Source organism: Cetorhinus maximus, chromosome 25 (genome assembly GCF_964194155.1).
Source record: "Cetorhinus maximus chromosome 25, sCetMax3.hap1.1, whole genome shotgun sequence".
Lineage (NCBI taxonomy): Eukaryota > Metazoa > Chordata > Chondrichthyes > Lamniformes > Cetorhinidae > Cetorhinus > Cetorhinus maximus.
In genome coordinates, this window is record NC_135903.1 from 22,752,784 (window position 1) to 22,777,085 (window position 24,302).

At 42.7% G+C, this 24,302-nt stretch overlaps 1 protein-coding gene across 10 annotated transcripts in view; it reads left to right on the forward strand.

Moving 5' to 3' along the window:
- Positions 1 to 24,302, forward strand: part of kat7b (K(lysine) acetyltransferase 7b) — a 102,326-nt gene that overhangs the window by 46,292 nt on the left and 31,732 nt on the right. For all 10 annotated transcript variants that reach the window (XM_078529619.1, XM_078529624.1, XM_078529629.1 and 7 more), the window contains 3 exons: positions 2,119 to 2,310; positions 15,187 to 15,276; positions 17,355 to 17,495. In XM_078529619.1, coding sequence (XP_078385745.1) covers positions 2,119 to 2,310; positions 15,187 to 15,276; positions 17,355 to 17,495 — 423 coding nt within the window. The remainder of the gene's footprint in view (positions 1 to 2,118; positions 2,311 to 15,186; positions 15,277 to 17,354; positions 17,496 to 24,302) is intronic.

Below are 24,302 nucleotides of genomic sequence, written 5' to 3' on the forward strand. Positions count from 1 at the left end.
CTCCACCCTACCATTACCACCAAGCCAGTGGATCGATCCTAGTTCAATGAAGAGTGCAAGAGGACATGCCAGGAGTAGCGCCAGGCAAACCTAAAAATGAGGTGTCAACCTGGTGAAGCTGCAACACAGGACTACTTGCGTGCCAAACAGCGTAAGCAGTAAGCATAAACAGAGCTAAGTGATCCCACAACCAACGGATCAGACCTAAGCTCTGCAGTCCTGCCACATCCAGTCGTGAATGGCGGTGAAAAATTAAACAACCCACTGGTGGAAGAGGTTCCACAAATATCCTTATCCTCAATGATGGAGAAGCCCAGCACATCAGTGCAAAAGATAAAGCTGAAGCATTTGCAAAAATATTCATCCAGAAGTGCCGATTGGATGATCCATCTCGGCCTCTTCTGGTTGTCCCCAACATCACAGGTGCCAGTCTTCATCCAATTCGATTCACTCCGCATGATATCAGGAAACAGCTGAAGGCACTGGTTGCCGCAAAGCCTATGGGCCCTGACAATATTCTGGCAATAGTACTGAAGACTCGTGCTCCAGTGCTTGCCGCGCCCCAAGCCAAACTGTTCCAATACAGCTACAACGCTGGCATCTACCCGGCAATGTGGAAAATTGCCCAGGTATGTCCTGTACACAAAAAGCAGGACAAATCCAACCTGGTCAATTATCACCCCATCAGTCTACTCTCAATCATCAATAAAGTGATGGAAAGGATCATCAACAGTGCTACTAAGTGGCACTTATTAAGCAATAGCCTGCTCACTGACACCAGTTTGGGCTCTGCCAAGGCCACTCTGCTCCTGACCACATTACAGCCTTTGTTCAAACATGGGCCAAAGAGATGAACTTGAGAGTGATTACCCTTGATATCAAGGTAGCATTTGACCAAGTTTAGCATCAGGGCGCCCTTGTAAGACTGGAATCAGTGGGAATCGGTGGGGGGAGAATTCTCTGCTGGTTGGAGTCATACCTAGCAGAAAAGAAGATGGTTGAGGTTGTTGGAGGTCAATCATCTCAGTTCCAGGACATCACTGCAGGACTCCCTCAGGGTAGTGTCCTAGGCCCAACCATTTTCAGCTGCTTAATCAATGACTTTCATTCCATCTTATGGTCAGAAGTGGGGATGTTTGCTGACGATAGCACAATGTTCAGAACCATTCTTGACACCTCACATACTGAAGCAGCCCGTGTCCAAAAGCAGCATGACCTGGACAATATCCAGGCTTGGGCTGACAATTGGCAAGTAGCATTCATGCCACACATGTGCCAGGCAATGACCATCTCCGATGAGACAGAATCTTGCCATCACCGCTTGACATTCAATGGCATTCCCATCGCTGAATTCCCCACTATCAACATCCTGGGGTTACCATTGACCAGAAACTGAACTAGACTAGTCATATAAATACTGTGGCTACAAGAACAGGTCCGAGGCTAGGAATCCTGTGGCGAGTGACTCGCCTCCTGAGTCCCCAAAACCTGTTCATCATCTACAAGGCACAAGTCAGAAGTGTGATGGAATACTCCCCACTTGCCTGGATGAGTGCAGCTCCAACAACATTCGAGAAGCTTGTTGCCATCCAGGACAAAGCAAACCACTTGAATGGCATCCCGTCCACAAACATTCACTTTCTCCTCCACCGACGCACGGTGGCAGGAGTGTGTACCATCTACAAGATGCACTGCAGAAACTCGCCAAGCCTCCATCGACAGTACCTTCCAAATCCACAACTGCTTCCATATAGAAGGACAAAGGCAGCAGACACATGGGAACATCACCGTCTGGAAGTTCCCCTCCAAGTCACTCACCATCCTGACAAGGAACTATATTGCCGTTCCTTCAGTGTCGCTGGGTCAAATCCTGGAACTCCCTCCCTAACTGCACTGTGGGTGCACCTACACCACATGGCCTTCAGCAATTCAAGAAGGCAGCTCACTACCACCTTCTTGAGGGCAATTAGGGATAGGCAGTAAATGCTGGCTTAGCCAGCGACACCCACATCCCATGAATAAAAAACAAAGTAAGACTAAGATGTTAGCGCACTGTGATTAGAGTTCGGGCAGCACTTGAGGATGATATACAGCTTCAATTTTTCTTCTTTACTATAGGAGAAGTTAAGGTTACAAGGCCAAATTACAGAAGGCAGCAACATGATTAAGACCATAGTGTTTGGTCGATATGAGCTGGATACCTGGTACCATTCTCCATACCCTGAAGAGTATGCTCGTCTAGGGAGGCTGTACATGTGTGAGTTCTGTCTCAAATATATGAAAAGTCAGACCATCCTTCGCAGGCATATGGTAAGTTATTTGTCAGCTAAAACAGATAATTGAATTGGCTCAGTTTTAATTTAATAATTAAGCAGTTCAGTGTCCTTTGTAGGAGACAAGGTGGTGATTTAAAATTCTGCAGCAGTTGTACACAATACATAGGAATAAAATCTGAATGGAACTTGGAATGAAAAACTCAATTTTTATTAGCAATTCAAAAATTACTTGCCCTCTAATAATATAATTGACTTTTGCTATGTGTTTTAATAGTTTTAGCATATATCGATTATCATATGCAAAATTAAGTAATAATTGATTTATATAGCAAGGCAGTTAAGCATTTTTTGTGACATCCTGTGTGCATGCTGGTTAGCTTCTGATTTGAGCTGAACAGAATCTCCCGAGGAATATTGTGGCAGCTGTTCAGATTGAGGTGCCCAACCGAATGGTTGTAAATTACTGTCCTGAGACATAGATTCAGCCTTTCTTTTAGGCTAAAAGCATTGATCTTTTTACCAGCTTCAAGTATTGATTTGTCTGTCTGATGGAAATGAATTATTTTTGTCTATTGCCTCAATTGCTAATTGCTTGCAGTCATTTGTCCTAACAGACAGATCTCCTGTGGCATTCCCAGCCACATGAGGAATATGCATGTTCCAGATAATCTAAACTTGCAGTAAGCAAAATTGAATTGACAAACTCCATCTCACAAAACAACTTTATGATTTTAATTTCTGAAAATTTTCAGCCCCCTATTAAATCATTATGGCTCAGAAATTAATATTATTGATCAAATAGTTAATCAGAGCAAAAATATAATAATGTTTGTGTTGTATCTTCTAAGGTTCTTGCCACCTATATCAGTAATTTTGACTGCTTAGAACTGCTTTTCAATTTAGTACAGAAATTATTTAAAATTTATTGTTGGCTGGATATATATATAAAAAAAAGGACTGAAATGAAAGATTAACATTCATTCAAAAACTATTAGCACAACATAAATTATTGTAGATTTTTAATCTACATTAAGAACTAAATGTTCAATTTTATATGTTTTTTCAGCATTGTTCAGGTGTATATAGTGTGTAATTATTTTGTTGTGATGTTACTTTATGATTGGTTGCTAATAAAAATTAGTATTAGTATCAATTAATAATTACTAATAGAAATTATGGAAAAATAACTTAAGATAATACGTTAAACCCAGAAAAGGATATTACTTACAGATACAATTATTTTTGAAAATGAGTTATGTTGATCAAATGCCAAAACCTAGGCAGAGCCTTTGCTGTTCTGGCACGGCGTATCATTGAGTATTTTTTGTTAGTGTTTCTAGGCCATTATCTATCCATTTAGACAACAGTCAAAGGAGTGTTCCATTTAGTTCTTGAAATGTACACAGCAGCAAGCTATGAAACAATATTTTGTGCTTTTCCAACACTTATGATGGTATAATTATGGAGTTTGCTTCTTAGACAGTCCCTCGGGACCAATGGTGTCTTGCTTCCATTCTAGTTCTGAGATGGTTGATGAGCCCAACGCGAGATTTGCAGACTCTGCCACATGTGGAGCAGGTGGTGCTTGGAGAGTTGGATAGATGAGTTGTTGGCTCTTTCTAAGTCCTCAACTTCACCTCTGTATGTTCGTGACTAAGTCTCTCTGTGTTCAGTGCCTTCCCAAATGGACCTTCTTCATTTTGGTCAGTCACAAGCCGGGGTTCCCATGAGTTGGCAGAGATGTTTGACCTCTTTAGGGGTGCTTTGAACATACGAAATAGAAGCAGAAGTAGACCTTTCGACCCCTTGAGCCTGCTCCACCATACAGTAAGATGTGTTTGTGTTTCAAGTTTTACATTACCATCTGCCACCTCCGTCCTGATAACTTTTGATTCCCTTGCCTAACAAGAATCTATCTATCTCTGCCTTAAAAAAAAATATTCAGTGACCCTGCTCCCATTGCTTTCTAGAGTTCGTCTGGGAGAAAAAAATTCTCCTCATTTCTGTCCTATAAGGGTGACCCCTAATTTTAGAACAGTGTCCCCTAGTCCTGGACTCACCAACAAGAGGAAACGTCCTTTCCATGTCCACCTTATCAAGACCGTTCAGGATCTTACATTCAATCAAGTCACCCTTCTCTCCTCCAATGGAAACAAGCCCAGCCTGTCTAACCTGTCCTTGTAAGACAAACCGCTCATTCCAGGTATCATTTTAGTAAACATCCTTTGAACCGCCTTCAATGCATTTACATCCTTTCTTAAATGAGACCAAAACTACACACGTATTCAAGATGCAGTCTCACCAATGCCCTGTGTAACTGAAGCATAACATCCTTACTTTTATGTTCAATTTCTCTCGTTATAAAGGATAGCATTCCATTACCCTTCTTGATTACATGCTGTACCTGCATGCTAACTTTTTGTGACTCATGCACGAGAACACCAAGTTCCCTCTGCACCTCGGAATTCTGCAGTCATTCTCCATTTAAGTAATACTCTGCTTTTCTTTTTTTCCTACCAAAGTGAACAACTTCACATTTTCCCACTTTATATTCATCTGCCAGATTTTTGCCCACTCATTCAATCTGTTGCAAAATCCTTATGCCTCCTTCGCAACACACTTTCCTACCTATCTTTGTGTTATCTGCAATTTAGCTACCGCGCCTTCTCTCCTCTCATCTAAGTCATTGATATCAATTGTAAAAAGTTGGGGCCCCAGCACAGACCCTTGCTGGACTCCAGAAGTCACATCCTGCCAATCAGACAAAGACCCATTTATCCATGCTCTCTGTTTTCTGCCAGTGAGCCAATTTTCAATCCAGGCTAATATGTTACCCCCTACACCATGAGATATTATTTTCCACAATAATCTTTGATGTGGCATCTTATCAGATACCTTCTGGAAATCCAATTACAGCACATTTACAGGATCCCCTTTATCCCCAGCAGATGTTAGTCCTTCAAAGAACTCTAATAAATTGGTTAAACATGATTTCCCTTTAACAAACCAATGCTGGCTCTTCTTGATTACCTTGAGTTTTTCTAAGTGCCCAGCTATACCTCCTTAATGATCGACTCTGACACCTTCCCCACAAAAGACATCAAGCTAACTGGCCTAGTGTTTCCTGTTTTCTGCCTCCCTCCCTTCCTGAACAAAGGGATTACATTTGCTACTTTCCAATCTGATGGAAGCATTCCAGAATCTAGGGAATTTTGAAAAATTAACACCAACACATCTACTACATCATTAGCCACCTTTTAAGGCCCGAGGATGAAGTCCATCCGGACATGCAGCTCCATCAGTTTGTTCAGTACCGCTTTCCCAATGATTATAATTTCATCAGGTTCCTCTCTGCCCTCCACCTCCTGATTTATAGCTATGACTGGAATTTTTTTTTATATCCTCTGTAACGAAGACAGAAGCAAAGTATTTGTTCCTTTCATCCACCATTTCCTTATTATCTACTATTAACTGCCCATTCTCACACTCTAGAGGACTGACACTCACTTTATCTACTCTTTTGCTTTTTAAATACCTGTAGGAACTCTTGCTACCTGTTTTTACATTTCTAGCTAGCTTCCCCTCATTCTCTAATTTCTTCCTCCTGATTAAACTTTTAGTCCTTCTGTGCCGTTCTTTATACTCTGACCAATCATCTGATCTGCCACTTATCTTTGCGCAGTTATATGCTTTTTCCTAAAGTTTGATACTTCTCTAGCTTGTTTAGTTAACCATGGATGGTGGATCCTCCCCTTAGAATTTTCCTTTATAATAGGAATATGCTTATTCTGAGTATTCTGAAATATCCCCTTAAATGCCTGCCACTGCTTCTCTATTGATCTATCCCCTACCCTAGTATCCTATTTATTTTCAGCTAGCTTAGCTTTCATGCCCACATAATTGCCCTTAATTAAGTTTAAAATACTAGCCTTAGACCCACTCTTCTCCATTTCATAATGGATGTAAAATTCAATCGTATTGTGGTCACAGCTACCTAGGGATGCCTTTACTCTGAGGTCATTAATTAATCCTGTTACATTACATAATACCAAGTTGAAAATAATCTTTTCTCTGGTTAATTCCAGAATGTAATGCTCTAAGAAACTATCTCAAAAGATGATTCTACATCCTGATCTCCTAAACCAAGGCCATCTCTAACTATTGCACAAATGTCATCCTTGATTAACAGAGCTAACCCTCCACCTTTGCCTAGCTTCCTATTCTTCTTGAATATCATATATCCCTCAATATTCAGGACCCAATCATAGTTATTCCAGAGACATGGCTGTAGAATGACAATTAGATCATATTTATTTACTTCAATGTGTACTATCAATTTGTTTACTTTGTTATGAGTGCTGTGTGCATTCAGACACAGAGCCTTTAGCTTTATTTTTTTAATCTTTGTAACACCTAGTCACCTAGTCTTGATTCTTGGTGCATTCTTAAGTTTTTTCTCTCTGTCCCTTCCTGACATTCTTTGATCCTCATTTCCTACATCACTATTTTCCTCTCTTACCTTGTCTCTACTCTTTGATATACCACGTTTTTCCACGTTTGATCCCATGACCCCCCCCCCCCTCTCCATTTAGTTTAAAATCCCCGCTACTTACCTAGTTATGCAGCTCACAAGAATACTGGTCCCAGCATGGTTCAGGCGTAGACCGTCCCAACGTTATAGCACCCACTTTCCCCAGTACTGGTGCCAGTGCCACACAAACTAGAACACACTTCTCCCACACCAGTCTTGAGCCACGCATTCATGTCTCTAATTTAATGTACCCTGAGCATAAAGGGCACATATCATTTGCACGTGGCTTGGATAGCAATCCAGAGATTATACAATACACACGAACAAGGAGCAGGAGTAGGCCATTCAACCCCTTGAGCCTGCTCTGTCATTTAATAAGATTATGGCTGATCTGATAGTAACCTCAAATCTGCATCCCTCCTACCCCCGATAACCTATCATCCCTTGCTTGTGAAGAATCTGTCCACTTTTGCATTAAGAATATTCAAAGACTGTGCTTCCACTGCCTTTTCAGGAAGAGTTCCAAAGACTCACGACCCTCTCAGAGAAATTTTTTTTGCCTCATCTCCGTTTTAAATAGGCGACCCCTTATTTTTAAACAGTGGCCCCTAGTCCTAGATTCTCCCACAAGAAGAAACATCTTCCCCACATCCACCCTATGAAGTCTCCTCAGGATCTTATATGTTTCAACCAAGTTGCCTCTTACTCTTCTAAACTCCAGCGGATACAAGCCTAACCTATTCAACCTTTCCTCATAAGACAACCTGCCTATTCCAGGTATTAGTCTGGTAACCTTCTTTGAACTGCTTCCAACACATTTACATCCTTCCCTAAAAAAAGTTGAAAATACTGTACACACTACTCCAGATGTGGCTTCACTAGTGCTCTGTATAACTGAAGCATAACCTGCCTACTTTTTTATTCAATTCCCCTCGCAATAAATGATAACATTCTATTAGCTTTCATAATTACATTCTGGACCTGCATACTTGCCTTTTGCAATTCATGCACTAAGACACCCAGATCCCTCTGCATCTCAGAGCTCTGCAGTCTCTCACCATTTAGATAATATGCCTTTTATTATTCCTGCCAAAATAGACAATTTCATATTTTACCACATTATTCTCCATTTGCCAGATCTTTGCCCACTCACTTAACCTATCTATATCTTTCTGTAGCCTCGTTATGTTCAGTTCACAAATTACTTTCCTTTATGGCATCAGCAAATTTTCCAACCATCCCTTCCATCTCTTCTTCCAAGTCATTTATGTGAATTGTAAACAATTGATGTCCCAGCACTGATCCTTATGGCACATCATTCATTACATCTTGCTAAACTGAAAAATACCCATTTATGCCTACTGTCTGCTTCCATTTAGCCAGCCAATCTCTTATTCATGCCAATATGTCACCTCCTATACCATGAGCTTTTATTTTCCACATTAACCTTTGATGTGGCACTTCATCAAATGCCTTTTGGAAATCTTAAGTACAGTACATCCACCAGTTCCCCTTTATCCACAGCAAATGGTACTTCCTCAAAGATCTCCAATAAGTTGGTTAAACATGATTTCCCTTCCACAAAATCATCTTGACTCTGCCTGATTACCTTAAGCGTATCCAAGTGCCCCGCTATAGCTTCTTTAATAACAGATTCTAACATTTTCCCTATGATAGAGGTTAACTGGCCTGTAGTTTCCCACTTTCTGTCTCCCTCCCTTTTTGAATAATGAAGTTCCATTTGCTATCTTCCAATCTAATGGAACCTTTCCTGAATCTAGAGAGTTTCGGAAAAATAAAACCAATGCATCAACTATCTCACTAGCCACTTCTTTTAAGACCCTGGAATGAAGTCCATCAGGACCCGGGCACTTGTCAGCCCACGGCTCCAACAATTTACTCAGTACCACTTTTCTAGTGATTGTAATTTTCCTGAGTTTCTCCTTCCCTTCCATTTCCTGATTTATAGCTGCTTCTGGGATGTTATTGTATCCTCTATAGTGAAGACTGATGCAAAATATCTGTTGAATTCATCTGCCATTTGAGATAACTTTTGAGGTTCTGCTTTTCAATTTAATGCCTAGTACCTCATAAACTCTATGCGGGACCTCTTTCCTAATTCTGCCAATGTCATTGGTACCCACATGGCCCATGGGAACTGGATCCACCCCCCCCACTACAAGTTCCTCTCCAGCCCTGAGCAAATGTCCTGAACCCTGGCTCTGGGCAGTCAACACAGTCATCTGGACTCTTGCACTTTGCAAGAACAGTGTCAATCCCTAGAGCATTTCCGTTGTCCTGTTCGGAGTCAGCTGCCATGACTGAATTCCGGGTAGAGCAGTTGCTTCACAAGTCTGGTGCCACGCATATGAATGACATGTCCTGCCCAGCAGAGCTGGTGTTGAGTGATTAGCACCTTGATGCTGGGCAAGCTTGGGAGAGATACTGCTGTTGCACCACCTTTCTTGTCACTGGATTTGGAGGATCTTGCGAAGGTACTGCTGGTGGTACTTCTCCATTACTTTGAGGTACCTGCTGTAGGTTGCCCAAGTCCCTGAATAATATAGGCGTGCAAGGATCATTGCTGCCCCCCCCTCAAATAAACCAAGACTTTAGTCTCGGTTTTGAGATCCTGGCCTTCAAATACCCTTCCTCAGTTGGCCAAAGGCTGAACTGGCACCTTGGAGGTGATAATGAATTTCATAATCTATGTCTGCCTTCATTGAGAGGACGCTTCTTAGATATGGAAAGTTGTCCATTTTTTCCAGGATCTCACCATTGATCTTAATTGATAGGGAGTCGTGTTAAGTTGTGGGAGCTGGTTGGAAGAGAGACCTTGGCTTTTTCCACGTATTTAGTGAAAGGCTTAGTTTCTCAAATGCTTTGGAGAAGAAGTTGGCAATGACTTGGAGCTCAGCTTCTAAGTGAGCGCACACACAATGGTTAGGTGCATCCTGGAGCTCAATAACTGAGGTTGGAGTGATTTTTGATTTTGGATTGAAGTAGGTTGAACAGTTTCCCGTCTGTTCTCTCAAATTTACCTCCACGCCTTTAGGTAATATGCTTAAGTTGAGGTGTAGCACTGCAGCAAGGAAGATGGAAAAGAGGGTTGGTGTGATGGCACAGCTTTGCTTGACCCCAGCCTTCACTGAGATAGAGCATATGGTGGTACCATTGGTGAGCATCAAAGCTTGCATGTCACCATGAATTAGGCAGAAGATGGCCACATTTCTGGAGGGCAATCAAATTTGAGGGCGAAATTCCATAAGCCTTTATGGTTGATGGTCAGTGGCTTTCATGTGGTTGAAAAAAGCCAGGTACAGAAGTTGGTGCTATTCCTCGCATTTTTCTTGGATTTTCTGCACAGTGAAGAACATGCCTCTGGTGCCTCTTAATGGGTGGAAACCAATCTGCATCTCTGGAATGGGGTTCTTCGGCCACTGGGAGGAGGTAATTGAGGAGGACCCTTGCAGTGATCTTCCCTGTAGCAGACAGGAGGGAGACTCCTCTAGTTACCATAATCAGACTTGTCTCCCTTCATGAATATAGTCGTGATCACAATGCCCCTGAAATCCCCCGGCATGCACACCTCTTCCCAGATGAGGGGTATGTGGTTTTGCAGCCATCCTATGAATGTATCTCTTCTATGTCTCAGAATTTTGCAGGGATTCCATCTGGTCTGGATGCTTTGTTGTTTTTCAGCTGTCTAATAGTTTTTTGACTTTGCTGTGGACTGGGGTGGTACCAAAATTGAGCTGGTTGGGATATTGAGGAATGGAGTTGAGGGCGTTCAAGTCAGAGGCAGAGTCTCAGTTAAGGAGTTCTTCAAAGTGTTGTCTCCAGTGAACACTGACTGCCTCCTAGTCCTTGATGAGCTCTCAGCGGGGTGGGCCCTTGAGTGTATGGACCATAGATCATTTTGACAGCGCTGAAGAAACCGCGCATGTTGTTGGTGTTCAGGAGTTGTTGGATCTCCCATGTTCTTTCCACCCAGCTTTTGGGCCGTAGATTTTATGCTGTACTGCTGTCTTCAGCTGCCTGTAGGACTGCTGCTTTCCTCTTAAGGTGTGGTGAAGTTTCCAATCTGCGAAAGCTTTTGCTTATATTCGATTAGGTCCTGTTTCTCTTGGTTGTTTTCATGAAACCAGACACAATGTTTCCTGGTAGAGAAGCTAAGGACCTCTTCGAAGGTGCTTGTCATGGTGGACTTTTGCATTAACCAGGCATTATGGGCACACTGGCCTTCATTGCAAGTGGATTTGAGTACAGGAATAAATTGAGTCCAGGAATAAAAGCAATTGTATATATGCTTGGTAAGACCCCACCTGGAGTATTGTTCAGTGTACAGTTTTGGTCTCCTTACCTAAGGAAGGATATACTGGCCATAGAGGGAATGCAGTGGAGGTTCGCCAGGCTAGTCCCTGGGATGGTGTGATGGTCTTATGAGGAGAGATTGAGGGGCCTGGGCCTGTATTCACTAGCGTTTCGATGAATGAGTGGTGATCTCATTGAAATTTACAAAATTCTTACAGGGCTTGACAGAGTTAGAAGTAGATAGGATATTTCCCCTGCCTGGTGAGTCCAGAACCAGGGGACACTAATAAGAAGCAGGCCATTTAAGACTAAGATGAGGAATTTTTTCACTCAGAGGATGGTGAACCTTTGGAATTCTCTACCCCAGAGGGCTCTGGAAGCTCAATCATTGAGCATGTTCAAGACAGAAAGTAAGGAAATATGGCGCAGCGGTAGATGATCAGCCGCGATCTGTTTGAATGCTGGAGCTGGCTCGACAGGCTGAATGGCCTACTCCTATTTCCTATGTTCCATTGTAACTCCTGGTGGCTGGAGATTGAGGGGTTGACAGTGAAGCTCTGCATGAGAACGGCAGTCTTGGTGGGATTTTTAAGGTCTACAATGTTAGTTTTCTTGTGGCATTGCTTCTGTTGCCTCCATTGTTTTGGGGACCAGGCTGCTGGGGATGGTAGATTGGATAAGGCAGTGATCTAGCATCTGTTGATACCTGTCATGGCATGGGTGATGTGGGCGTCTCTGCAGTCCCTTGCTCGAGCAATGATGTAGCCGAGCAGGTACCAGTGTTTTGGGCCATGGGTGTTGCCATGAGGTCTTCTGCTTGTCTCACGGGCATAACAGAGTGTTGGTTATGATGAGGTCATGTTCTAGATATTTTGTCAAGAGGAGAACACCTTTGGAGTTTTCCCTACTCCTTCCTTGCCAATCACATCCTTCCAGAGATTTATGTCCTTCCTGACTCTAGCATTGAAATTTTAGAGGAGGATCAGTTTGTTGCCTTCAGGGACTCAGGTTAGGGTTTGCTCGAGGTTGGTGTAGAATCCCTTGGCTTCATCTGTTACGTCAAGCCTAGGACTGCATGTGTTGATGACAGTGGCATGCTGATTCCTCATTAGGGTGAGCCAAGCAGTCATGAGGCGCTTGCTTACCCCACAAGGGAAACCTCTGAGGTGCCAGATCTTTGGTGGGAATCCCACCTGTGGAGACATTGTTTCTTTCCTGGAAGGCCCTTCCAGGAGAAGGTGCACCCCTGCCTTGCTCCTTCATTTGACCATCTCCTGCACACCATGTCTCATTTAGGGTGGCAATGTCAATCTTGAGGTGCCTGAGTTCCCAAGCTATGATGGCAGTGCGGCACTCATGTCTTCCACTCTTTGGGTTGCCCATGAGACTCCTGATGTTCCAGGCCCAAACTTCATTTTGATGAGTGGAAGATGCATGTACATGATTTTTTAAAAATGTGGGATGGTTGTTGCACGCCGACCACCGTACGATTGCGACAGATCTGGGCCTTAGTTCAATGGTAAGGGGATTCCAAGACAATTGGAGGCCAAGCTCTGCTGTGAAACATTAGCGCAATCTGTGCGTGATCATACACAGGTGCATATCCACCCCCACCCGTGCAAAGAGGGCCTATCGAGGTTGAATTTACCCATACAGGCACCCACATCATGCCTGTGGCCCCGGATTACTGGACTGTGGTTCTCAACCCTCGTAGCTACCCAGCCCATTCTTTATCTTCCCTTCGGTGCCAGGTAAAGCTGAAAAACCAGTCGAACCAGTAACCCAACACAGGCTCAACAGGAGATTGAAGTCTTTCAATCACAGCAGTGATGGGGGAAGGGCAGCAGTCTGATTGAAGATAATTTAAATATTGCAAAAGAGCAGCAAGACTGATAGAAGTTGGGTCTTACAATATATCCAAAGCAGAAATGTCAATTACGGAGTGTAGCGATAAAGGTGGCAATCAATCAAGGGACGCATGATAATGCAGTATCTCCTAGTCAGCTTGGAAAGATGTCTAGCGTCTTAGCGTGAGATTTTACTGCTTGCAAATGTATTGATCTGATGTTCTATGTAATATATACATAAATACTTGCAATTTTATGTAAATTGTTGAGGGAAGAGTGTGTAGATAGCCTGGATTATGTTGAGATGAAAAAAGAGGAGGTGTTAGGTGTCTTGAAGAATATTAAGGTGGATAAGTCCCCAGGGCCAGATGGGATCTACCCCAGAGTACTGAGGGAGGTAAGGGAGGAGATTGCTGGGGCCTTGACAGAAATCTTTGTATCCTCACTGGCTACGGGTGAGGTCCCAGAGAGCTGGAGAATGGCCAATGTTGTTCCATTGTTTAAGAAGGGTAGCAGGGATAATCCAGGAAATTACAGGCCGGTGAGCCTTACATCAGTGGTAGGGAAATTATTTGAGAAGATTATTCGTGACAGGATTTACTACCATTTGGAAGCAAATGAGCGTATTAGTGAGAGGCAGCATAGTTTCATGAAGGGGAGGTCGTGTCTCACTAACTTGATAGAGTTTTTCGAGGAAGTGACAAAGATGATTGACGATGGAAGGGCAGTGGATGTTATATACATGGATTTCAGTAAGGCCTTTGACGAGGTCCCTCATGGCAGACTGGTACAGAAGGTAAAGTCGCACGGGATCAGAGGTGAGCTGGCAAGATGGATACAGAATTGGCTTGGTCATAGAAGACAGAGGGTAGCAGTGGAAGGGTGCTTTTCTGAATGGAGAGCTGTGACTAGTGGAGTTCCTCAGGGATCAGTGCTGGGACCTTTGCTGTTTGTAGTATACATAAATGATTTGGAGGAAAATGTAACTGGGCTAATTAGTAAGTTTGCAGGCAACACTAAGGTTGAAGGAGTTGCAGATAGTGAAGAGGATTGTCAAAGGATACAGCAGGATATAGATCGGTTGGAGACTTGGGCGGAGAAATGGCAGATGGAGTTTAATCCGGACAAATGCGAGGTAATGCATTTTGGAAGGTCTAATACAGGCAGGAATTATACAGTAAATGGCAGAACCCTTAAGTGCATTGACGGGCAGAGGGATCTGGGTATGCAGGTCCACAGGTCACTGAAAGTGGCAACGCAGGTGGATAAGGTAGTCAGGAAGGCATACGGCATGCATGCCTTCATTGGCAGGGGTATTGAGCATGAAAGCTGGGAAGTCATGCTGCAGCTGTATAGAACCTTGGTTAGGCCACACTTGGAATATTGCGTGAAATTCTGGTTGCCACATTACCAGAAGGATGTAGAGGCGTTGGAGAGGGTGCAGAGGAGGTTTACCAGGATGCTGCCTGGTCTGGAGGTTATTAGCTATGAGGAGGGGTTGGAGAAACTCGGATTGTTCTCACTAGAGCGACGGAGATTGAGGGGCGACTTGATAGAAGTTTACAAAATTATGAGTGGCATGGACAGAGTAGATAGTCAGAAGCTTTTTCACAGGGTGGAAGAGTCAATTACTAGGGGACATAGATTTAAGGTGAGAGGAGAAAACTATAGAGGAGATGTGCGGGGCAAGTTTTTTATGCAGAGGGTAGTGAGTGTCTGGAATTCGCTGCCAGAGGAGGTGGTGGAAGCAGGTACGATAGTGGTGTTTAAGAGGCAGCTTGACAAATACATGAATAGGATGGGAATAGAGGGATACGGACCCCGGAAGTGCAAAATGTTTTAGTTGACGGACAATATGATCGGCGCAGGCTTGGAGGGCCGAAGGGCCTGTTCCTGTGCTGTACTTTTCTTTGTTCTTTGTTCTTGTTGATGAAATGGTGAGTAGTTACTTAATAGTGGACACTTAGCTGTTTTGCTTTGTATTATGCAAATCTTTTATTTCATTATGTTTGAGAAAGTTACATACCTTGTCTATCAAAATTACACAGTACCAAATTTGAAAGTAAGTTTCGGAGCTCAATGGTCTCCAATGTACAGCTAATGTTCTATAAGTCATTAGGTGTTAAAACATAAAATTAATGCAATTCTCAGTACAAAGAGTAGAGATGTTATCTTTATTCATTGTGTAAACCCAGTTGTTCTTCAATTTTTCCTTTAGGCAAAATGTGTATGGAAGCATCCCCCAGGAGATGAAATCTATAGAAAAGGAAATATATCAGTATTTGAGGTGGATGGCAAGAAAAATAAGGTACTTTTAGTTTTTAAATAAAACTAATCATATGGACCAGTCATATGCATTTTTTGTGTTATGAATTGATTGAAAGCTCCTTGGAAATTCCACAAGAAATGTTCCTAATCCAAGCAATTTGTCTGCATAATATAACATATTTTACACTCCTGCTTTTCGAGTGCTTAACTATTTTACAGCATCCAAATAATAGTTTCAAAAAGTCTTCAAAGCAGAAATATATTTCCTCAATGTTTGGAATGCTACAATTTCCCTCTGTGTTCACCTTTTGCTCGAGATTCTAGGGCATATTGTTATTCTTGATAGTAATAAGAGAATAAATGGGAATTAACTGTTAGCTGTGTCTATGGTATGAGACTTCAAGAAAGATTTTGAAGTGCCATAATCAGAGAGAGTGAAACTCAATTGTTTTCGTAGCCATCAAAATACTGAGTTACATTCCAGCCATTGCAAACATTGTATATGTTCTTTGCATAAAATGCTACAGTTTTGAATTTACGCATTTGCATGTAGCAAGTGCTCAAGAGAGATAGCATTTTCTCATCTGGGTCAGAAGACTGGTATCAAACCTTGTGCCAAGACTTGAGCAATGCAATACTGAGGAAATGCTGTTTTGTGAAAGGTAATGTCCTCGGTTAAGATTTTGAGCTAAGCCTCGCCTGCCTATTCCAATAGCTAAAGTGGACATTGAAGGAATCCTCTCATTGCTGCTTTTGAAATCTTACTGTACATTGAATGGCCACCATACTTGACGATCTGAGCAGTCACTCTGTTTCAAACTAATTCATTGCTTTCAAAGCATTAAATAATAATCATGGTAATGAAAATGATATGATTTCTTTTTTCCTTTACTTCTATCCCTTCCTTTCCTTCTCTTCCTCCCTACCTGTCCTTTTCTTTCTTTCCTTCCTGCAGTGAACTCATCCTAAGAACGGATGTGCTTATATTGGCTGACAACTGATGTGAGCACTGAGAAAACTAGAAATAATGGCCACCCTCGAGATTATAAGGGAGTCCTTTCTTTATTCTAAAATCAGGCCTTCTGATTACTACTTTAAAAAAGTACACATCATGCTCTTAACTTAGCTGAAACTTGTTTCTTCAATAATTATGTTCGCACCTCCCAGTTGTAGTGGTCCTCAACATCCAATGAAAGAATCCATCATGCATCTGCCCTATCACCTCCAGTAGGATGCAAATAATGTGCCCTTGAAACCCATGGGAATTCACTAGCAGACAGTAATTTTAAGAGCAACCTTAGAGGAGAATCTGTGCACAAGACACTCCAGGGACATAGTTAATGAGCTCCATTTTTTATTTTTGACTTTCATCTGACTGTCCTAAAAATCAGTTGAAATAAAGGCAGAAACCCCAGTTCCCAACCTACGTGTAATAATTGGAGAACTAGAATTCCACTTTCTTTTTCCCCTACCTTCCCCAGGTTTGAGTACTTTTGAACTTTTGCCCTACACCTTCATTGTGCCAGACCAGAAACTAAGTCGTCACCTGATCCCCTGAGCTCCAGAATTGTGGTAAAGGGTTTCTCTCCTGCAAGAAAGAATGTTAAATATTCCTTGACTTGGTTCTGGATTTGGCAAAGAAGGAGAATGATCTTTTTGATCTTCTTAGACCCCTGAACCTATTTCCTTCCATCCAGTGAGGAAGACAGGAGATTTCCTTTCCCACTAATGATTGAGTGGGCAAAGACAATGCCTAACGTGGAAGATTTCATGTTAGATCTATTTGAGTTCACTGATTTTAGAAGTGATGGCACTAAAAGTGATGTACTTGGCTTCTGTTTCTCTAACTAAGGAGGGGGAAATCAGCCTTATTTATGATGATCTTTGTTGTAAAGTGTAAGTGTGCCCCAATCAGTTGAATATGCTGAACAATACTGTCTTGGCTGACATGTAGAAGGCTGCATGGTTTTGATACTAAAGTCGTAGTAGTGCCCATGTAATGTTGTCTCGGTATGGTTTATGGGAAAGGGGAAGAAAAGCAGACAACAAAAAGTTTTTTTATTGGGCATATGTTTCTTTTAAATTGAACCTCTGAATGATTTTTTTCTTATTTTCTAGATTTACTGCCAGAATCTATGCCTTTTGGCTAAGTTATTTTTGGACCACAAGACTTTATATTATGATGTAGAACCTTTCTTGTTTTATGTGATGACAGAAGCTGATAACACAGGGTGTCATCTTGTTGGATATTTCTCCAAGGTAAAGGACTTCAAAGTTTTAAAGTTTTTTTTTTGATGTCTTAAGTTTTACTCTCATCTCAATTGCAGAAAAAAATACAACGTGTATGGTATATTTGAATGACACAGGCTACAGATTAGTGTTGACAAGATACTGGACAAATATTGGGCTTGCATTTGCTGGAAAAATAACAGCAAGTTTAATGTACGCTGTTATTAATGGCCCGTAACCTCCGCGCTCTCCAGCATCGGATTTGGGGAGTACCCCAAAGATGCGCTGAGGAATCCCCCTGGCAAGTTCCCAAGTAAGGGTTTGAACGGCAATTGTCCAGAAGTGCACCCTTCCTCTGGACAATTGCCCAGAGTCCTTTCTTTATTCTAAAATCAGGCCTTCTGATTACTACTTTAAAAAAGCACACATCATGCCCTTAACTTAGCTGAAACTTGTTTCTTCAATAATTATGTTCGCACCTCCCAGTTGTAGTGGTCCTCAACATCCAATGAAAAAATCCATCATGCATCTGCCGTATCACCTCCAGTAGGATGCAAATAATGTGCCCTTGAAACCCATGGGAATTCACTAGCAGACAGTAATTTTAAGAGCAACCTTAGAGGAGAATCTGTGCACAAGACACTCCAGGGACATAGTTAATGAGCTCCATTTTTTATTTTTGACTTTCATCTGACTGTCCTAAAAATCAGTTGAAATAAAGGCAGAAACCTCAGTTCCCAACCTACGTGTAATACTTGGAGAACTAGAATTCCACTTTCTTTTTCACCTACCTTCCCCAGGTTCACTGGGAGCCATCCAAAAAAACTTTAGATGGTTCCACTGGGAATAGTTACCCAGTTTAGAAGAATTAAAACCTCTTCTAACTTCAGAGTAACGATTGTAAAGACCCAGACTGACCCCCACTGACTTCCCCCACACCCCTGATCCCCCCCAACGACCCTCTGCACCCCCATCCTTGGACAACTCCTGATCTCTGATCCCACCAATACCCCTGTCCTTGATGCTGGGGTCTCCCACGGACACCCCCAACCCCCAAATCCTATCTACTTGCCTTTCCCTGGCCCTTTAAACTTACCTGCTTTACGGTAGCTCGTGCTGTAAAAATGGGGCATGGCCTCCTTGAATGCACTGGATCTAGACTTCGCTGGGGCCTGCGAGGAGTCTTTCGATGCAGGCCCCAAGCAGCTTCAGCGAAAGGAAGTGTCAGCGTTATTTTCAAGACCAAGTAAGTTGGTATTTCTTCTAATTTCTGTAGGCCAGCACTTTCCAACACTAGTCGGAGGTTACAGCCCAATATGTAACTAGTTCAAAAATTGTGGTTAGGAAGAGATTCCACAAATCCTTGGACAATTTGCGCTGTTCAGCAGTAGCCTCATGAGAAGTCCATCAGTCTCCCTCAGTGTCAAGAAATTGCTGTTTGTTCTGTTGAAACATCCAAGCTCACTGTAGAAAGTTTAGATTGGCAATTAACAGCGCAAGGGCTCTTTTAAAAGCAGGATTTATGTTCTTCTTACAATTCCACTCACCATCTTTGGCCCAGAAAGTGAGCAGTTAAAAGTGTGACGCTTCATTCCTGCATGTTGTTTTGAGAGATTTTTAAAAAATTTTCCCTTTTTAAAAATTTTCCTTTCTATCTCTTCTTTCAATCCAGTCTTGCTTTGCTTCTTTCATTTTTCTGCTCCTCATATGACACTAATTCACCGTCATTCCTCTGATGCTTTCTCAATCCTCAAATCTCATTGGTTAAAGAAATTGCCTGTTATTTACCGCCATCATTGAGCTCATCGTTATGAGCTCAAAATTCCAGCATTTTGTGGTGCAAAATTTTTTATAGATGAAGGTTGAGGGAAGATGTCTAACCACTGGGCACATCATGAGATGCCCGGTTCCAGCAAAATGTTGGGCGAACATATTTGTATGATCTGCCTCTGTGCAGTCTTTTAATTAAGGCCTTCAGTTAAACCATAGCCTTCAATAATAATTGTTAGCCTTTTATTTTCTTTTGCATTATGGATGTTAATATTGTTAGTTATACTCTTAAGTGGTTAAATTTTGCACTGGGGCACCCTGAATGAGCTCATTTTGTATTAGATACTGAGGCATCAGCAAGTATCCAGCCTATGTACGTAGATATACTAGGTGGTGATTTATGTGAAAAAACTTAACTACTAAGATTGTTTTCCTAACAAACTGATTTTGTTTCTCCACCGTGACTTAGTTCAGCTTATATAATAAATCGTGAAAAAAAAATACTTTGCAATTTGGAAAATAAGACATCCCAATACAATAGGATTATTTATCAGTGGAATATCTAAGGAAACATTTTGCAACATTCAATTAATTTTTAAGTTTTGTAACTTCAGTATAGAATTCATAAGCAACTGCCAAACCTTCACAGGAAGATTGAGTTGAAGGTTCCTTCAGAGAACTTAATTTACTTAATGAGCCTTCCTAACCTCACTCAGGCTGTTGAATTTTTTTGTGTTTATCAACACATGTATTGGTTTGACTGTAACACAGTATCTCAGATCCATACTCAAGATTTACGCAGGCATATTTAACCCAGGAGACCTTATGTAAATTGAGTATTCATGAATGACTTTTACACAGTTGTTTAAATCATCTGGGAAATAATTGCAGGGATGTTATCAATTATGCCTCAAGCCACTAGACTTTGTATTCTGAGCGATTCCAGAAGTATTAGCTTTATCCTGTCATCACTTAACAACAACAATTTTGATTTATTGCACCTTTGAAATCTCAAAAGAAACTAAACATCCAGTGCAGAATGGGGATAAATCCATAAGAGTTCATCCCTTAAACATCCTCGTTTTGTGCTTATGACATGCATTTATTTTGAGTATCCCTGAAGTTTTTGTCTAGTCTGCCTAACAAATTATTTCAAATAAATCTGGGTCCTTGAAAGTTGGTCAGTAACTGGCAATAGAACAGATATGAGGAATTTAAAAATCCATTCTCAGGATGTATGTTATCAGCAAAGGCAGCATTATTTCCCACCCTGGGTTGTTCCTTATTTTTGTCTGGTAGTTTGATACAACTGAGTGTCTTGCTCAGAGGGCAGCTTAGTCATCCATTGTTGTGAGACTGAAGCCACATATAGGCCAGACTGGATAAGGTCAACAGTTTCTGTTCCTAAAGATAATTAGTGAGCCAGTTGGATTCTTGCAGTAATTGAATAGCTTCAAGATCACTGTTTCACTGATAGCAACCTTCTATTCCCAGATCTTTTAAGAACAACTGAGTCTAGTTTCTTAAACTGTTACGGTAGGGTTTGAACTTTCTTTCTCTGGATTATTATTGCAGAGACATGCCTGCTACAGCAAATACCAACTTGTATTGTGGAAAACCTATCAACATTCCATTCCACAGCCCAAACCAAATGCAAATCTTAGTTGCTCAGGTTCCACTTGATTCCAGGTTAGATAAATGTACTAAAGAGTTTAGATGATGATTCAAGAGTATTTCTTGAGTACTATGTCCGGTATTGGTCACCTTATTTAAGGAAGGATGTAAATGCGTCGGAAGCAGATCAGAGAAGATATATCAGACTGATACCTGGAATGGGTGGGTTGTCTTATAAGGAAAGGTTGGACAGGGTAGGTTTGTATCCACTGGAGTTTAGAAGAGTAAGACGACTTGATTGAAACCTATGATTCTGAGGGGTCTTGACAGGGCAGATGTGGAGAGGATGTTTCCTCTTGTAAGAGAATCTGGAACTAGGGGTCACTGTTTAAAAATGAAGGGTCACCCATTGAAAACAGAAGAGGTGAAATTTTTTCTCGATGGTCATGAGTTTTTGGAACACTCTTCCTCAAAAGATGGTGGAAGCAGAGTCTTTGAATGTCTTTAAGGCAGAGGTGGATAGATCCTTAGTAAGCAAAGGGGTGATAGGTTTTTGGTGATAGGGGGATGCAGATTTGAGGTTGCTATCAGATCAGTCATGATCTTATTGAATGGCAGAGCGGGCAAGATTGAAATTGGTTTTGAAAAACAAGGGTGATTTCAAGTTTCGTTGGTACTCCACCTGACAGGCTCACAGTTGGAGCAGCATTATACAAGAGGCTATTTTTCTTTTATGTGAAACGTGGGTAATGTGAAGATTTACTTTCTTCTTCAGTTGCATCTTCCAAACTTCACAGAAGCCTAGCTACTTGAACTTCTATCTTGATTGCAGCCCCGTCATTGTTACTGAGCTGTCAGACAGGAATTCAGTAGTAATTTCTTAGTAATCATGTACTTAATTCCATTTCTTTCACATTTTGTTGGCTTTCTTAAATGTGTTCGTGTAAAAAGCAGCTACATTCTCAATTCTTCTAGTGTCCGCCATCTAATTAGGTTTTGACCAAGGTGTAAAGTGCTAAATTAATTCCAGCCTCTCTTGAATTTTTGGGTAAGTGAGTCTATTTTTACCGTACTATGGCCCGAATTTTCCCGTTGGCGAGCGGGGGTCGGCCCTGCACGCCGACGAGTAAAATGACGTGCGGTGACGTCGTCAGGTGAGCGTCTCAACGTCACCGTGCGCCATCATGATATTTAGGTGGGCGGGCGCGCGATGTTCTCGGATGCATGCCCGCCATTAATTAATCAGGTACTTAAGGCCCTCGAGGCAGCAATTGGCTGCAATTTTTCGGAGCCCATGCAATCTTCTGGACGTCGCATGGGTACAACGGGCAGGCGGGTAGGAGACATTTGTATAAACCTCATCCACGGGCAGGATAAGAGGGGGGATTGGGGTTGCAAATGTTATCTGTCAAGTGTGAAAGTTACTGACATTTGCCTGTGTGAGCAGGAATACTTCAAAACTCATACCAGCTGCTTGGACAGGACCTTCTGGACTCTACAGTAAAGATCATTTTTAGCACCTACAGCTTTCAGGAAGCCTTCCCTTAGCCTGTGAATGGGAGTTGTGCTCTCCACTGGAGGCATCTCCTCTGAGGAGGAAGGGAGGGCCAGAAGGGGGAGGAGGCCAGGAACCCACATTCAGCCTCCAGGGGAGCCACCTTTGGAAGGAGAGGCACAGGCACAAGGGGTGCAGGGCCAACAGGAAGTCCAAGGCGGAAGGGGCCGCAGAAGACGCCACTATCCTGCTGCCAGGGTATACAGGCGGCAAAGTAGCTACCTCAGTATGCCTGATGTGCAGTGCCAGAGGAGGCTCCATCTCTCAAGGGAGACAGTCGCCTCCATTTGTCAGATGATAGGCCATAAGACATAGGAGCAGAAATTAGGCCAATCAGCCCATCGGGTCTGCTCCGCCATTCAATCATGGCTGATAAGTTTCTCAACCCCATTTTCCCGCCTTCTCCCCGTAACCTTTGATCCCCTTACCAATCAAGAACCTATCTATCTCGGTCTTAAATACACTCAATGACCTGGCCTCCACAGCCTTCTGTGGCAATGAATTCCATAGATTCACCACTCTCTGGCTAAAGAAGTTTCTCCTCATCTCTGTTCTAAAAGGTCTTCCCTTTACTCTGAGGCTGTGCCCTCGGGTCTTAGTGTCTCCTACTAATGGAAACATCTTCCCCACGTCCACTCTATCCAGGCCTTTCAGTATTCTGTAAGTTTCAATCAGATACCCCCTCATCCTTCTAAACTCCGTCGAGTATAGACCCATGTTAAGCCTTTCATTCCTGGGATCGTTCTCGTGAACCTCCTCTGGACCCTCTCCAGGGCCAGAACATCCTTCCTGAGATACGGGGCCCAAAATTGCTCACAATATTCTAAATGTGGTCTGACCAGAGCCTTATAAAGCCTCAGCAGCACATCCCTGCTTTTATATTCTAGTCCTCTCGAAATAAATGCCAACATTGCATTTGCCTTCCTAACTACCGACTCAACCTGCAAGTTAACCTTAAGAGAATCCTGGACTAGGACTCCCAAGTCCCTTTGCACTCCAGATTTCTGAATTCTCTCCCCATTTAGAAAATAGTCCATGCCTCTATTCTTCCTACCATTAAGTGCATGACCTCACACTTTCCCACTTTGTATTCCATCTGCCACTTCTTTGCCCATTCTCCTAACCTGTCCAAATCCTTCTGCAGCCTCCCTGCCTCCTCAATACTACCTGTCCCTCCATCTATCTTTGTATCATCTGCAAACTTAGCCAGGATGCCCTCAGTTCCTTCATCTAGATCATTAATGTATAAAGTGAAAAGTTGTGGTCCCAACACTGATCCCTGCGGATCAGCTCCAAATGTGTGGGTGGGCACCCCATGTCAATGGCGCTAAAGGTCACAGCTGCCCTCAACTTCTATGCCTCCGGCTCTTTCCAGGTGTCGGAAGGTGATCTTTGCAGAGTCTCCCCATCAGCTGTCCACTCTTGTGTCAAGCAGGTGACAAACGCTTTGTTCAGGCGTGTATTGGCTTTCATCTACTACCGCTGGGACGAGGCCAACCAGGCAGAGTGAGCCAGAGGCTTCGCAGCGATTGCTGGGATCCCCTGCTTCCAGGGTGCAATTGACTACACACATGTGGCCATCAAGGCGCCAGCAGGTGAGCCCGGTGCCTCCTTCAAAAGGAAGGGATTCCACTCCTTGAACGTGCAGATAGTGTGTGATCACAAGCTGCAGGTTCTACAAAGTCTGTGCAAGGTACCTAGGCAGCTCCCATGATGCTTACATACTCAGACACTCCCAGGTGCCGAGGCTTTTCAGTGCTCCAGCCCAGCTGGGTGGATAGCTGCTGGGTGACCAGGGTTATCTCTTCAAAAGGTGGCTCATGACGCCTCTCCGCCATCCAAGAACTGCAGTACAGTAGGAGCCAGTCGTCCACAAGGGCTGTGGTGGAGAGAACCAT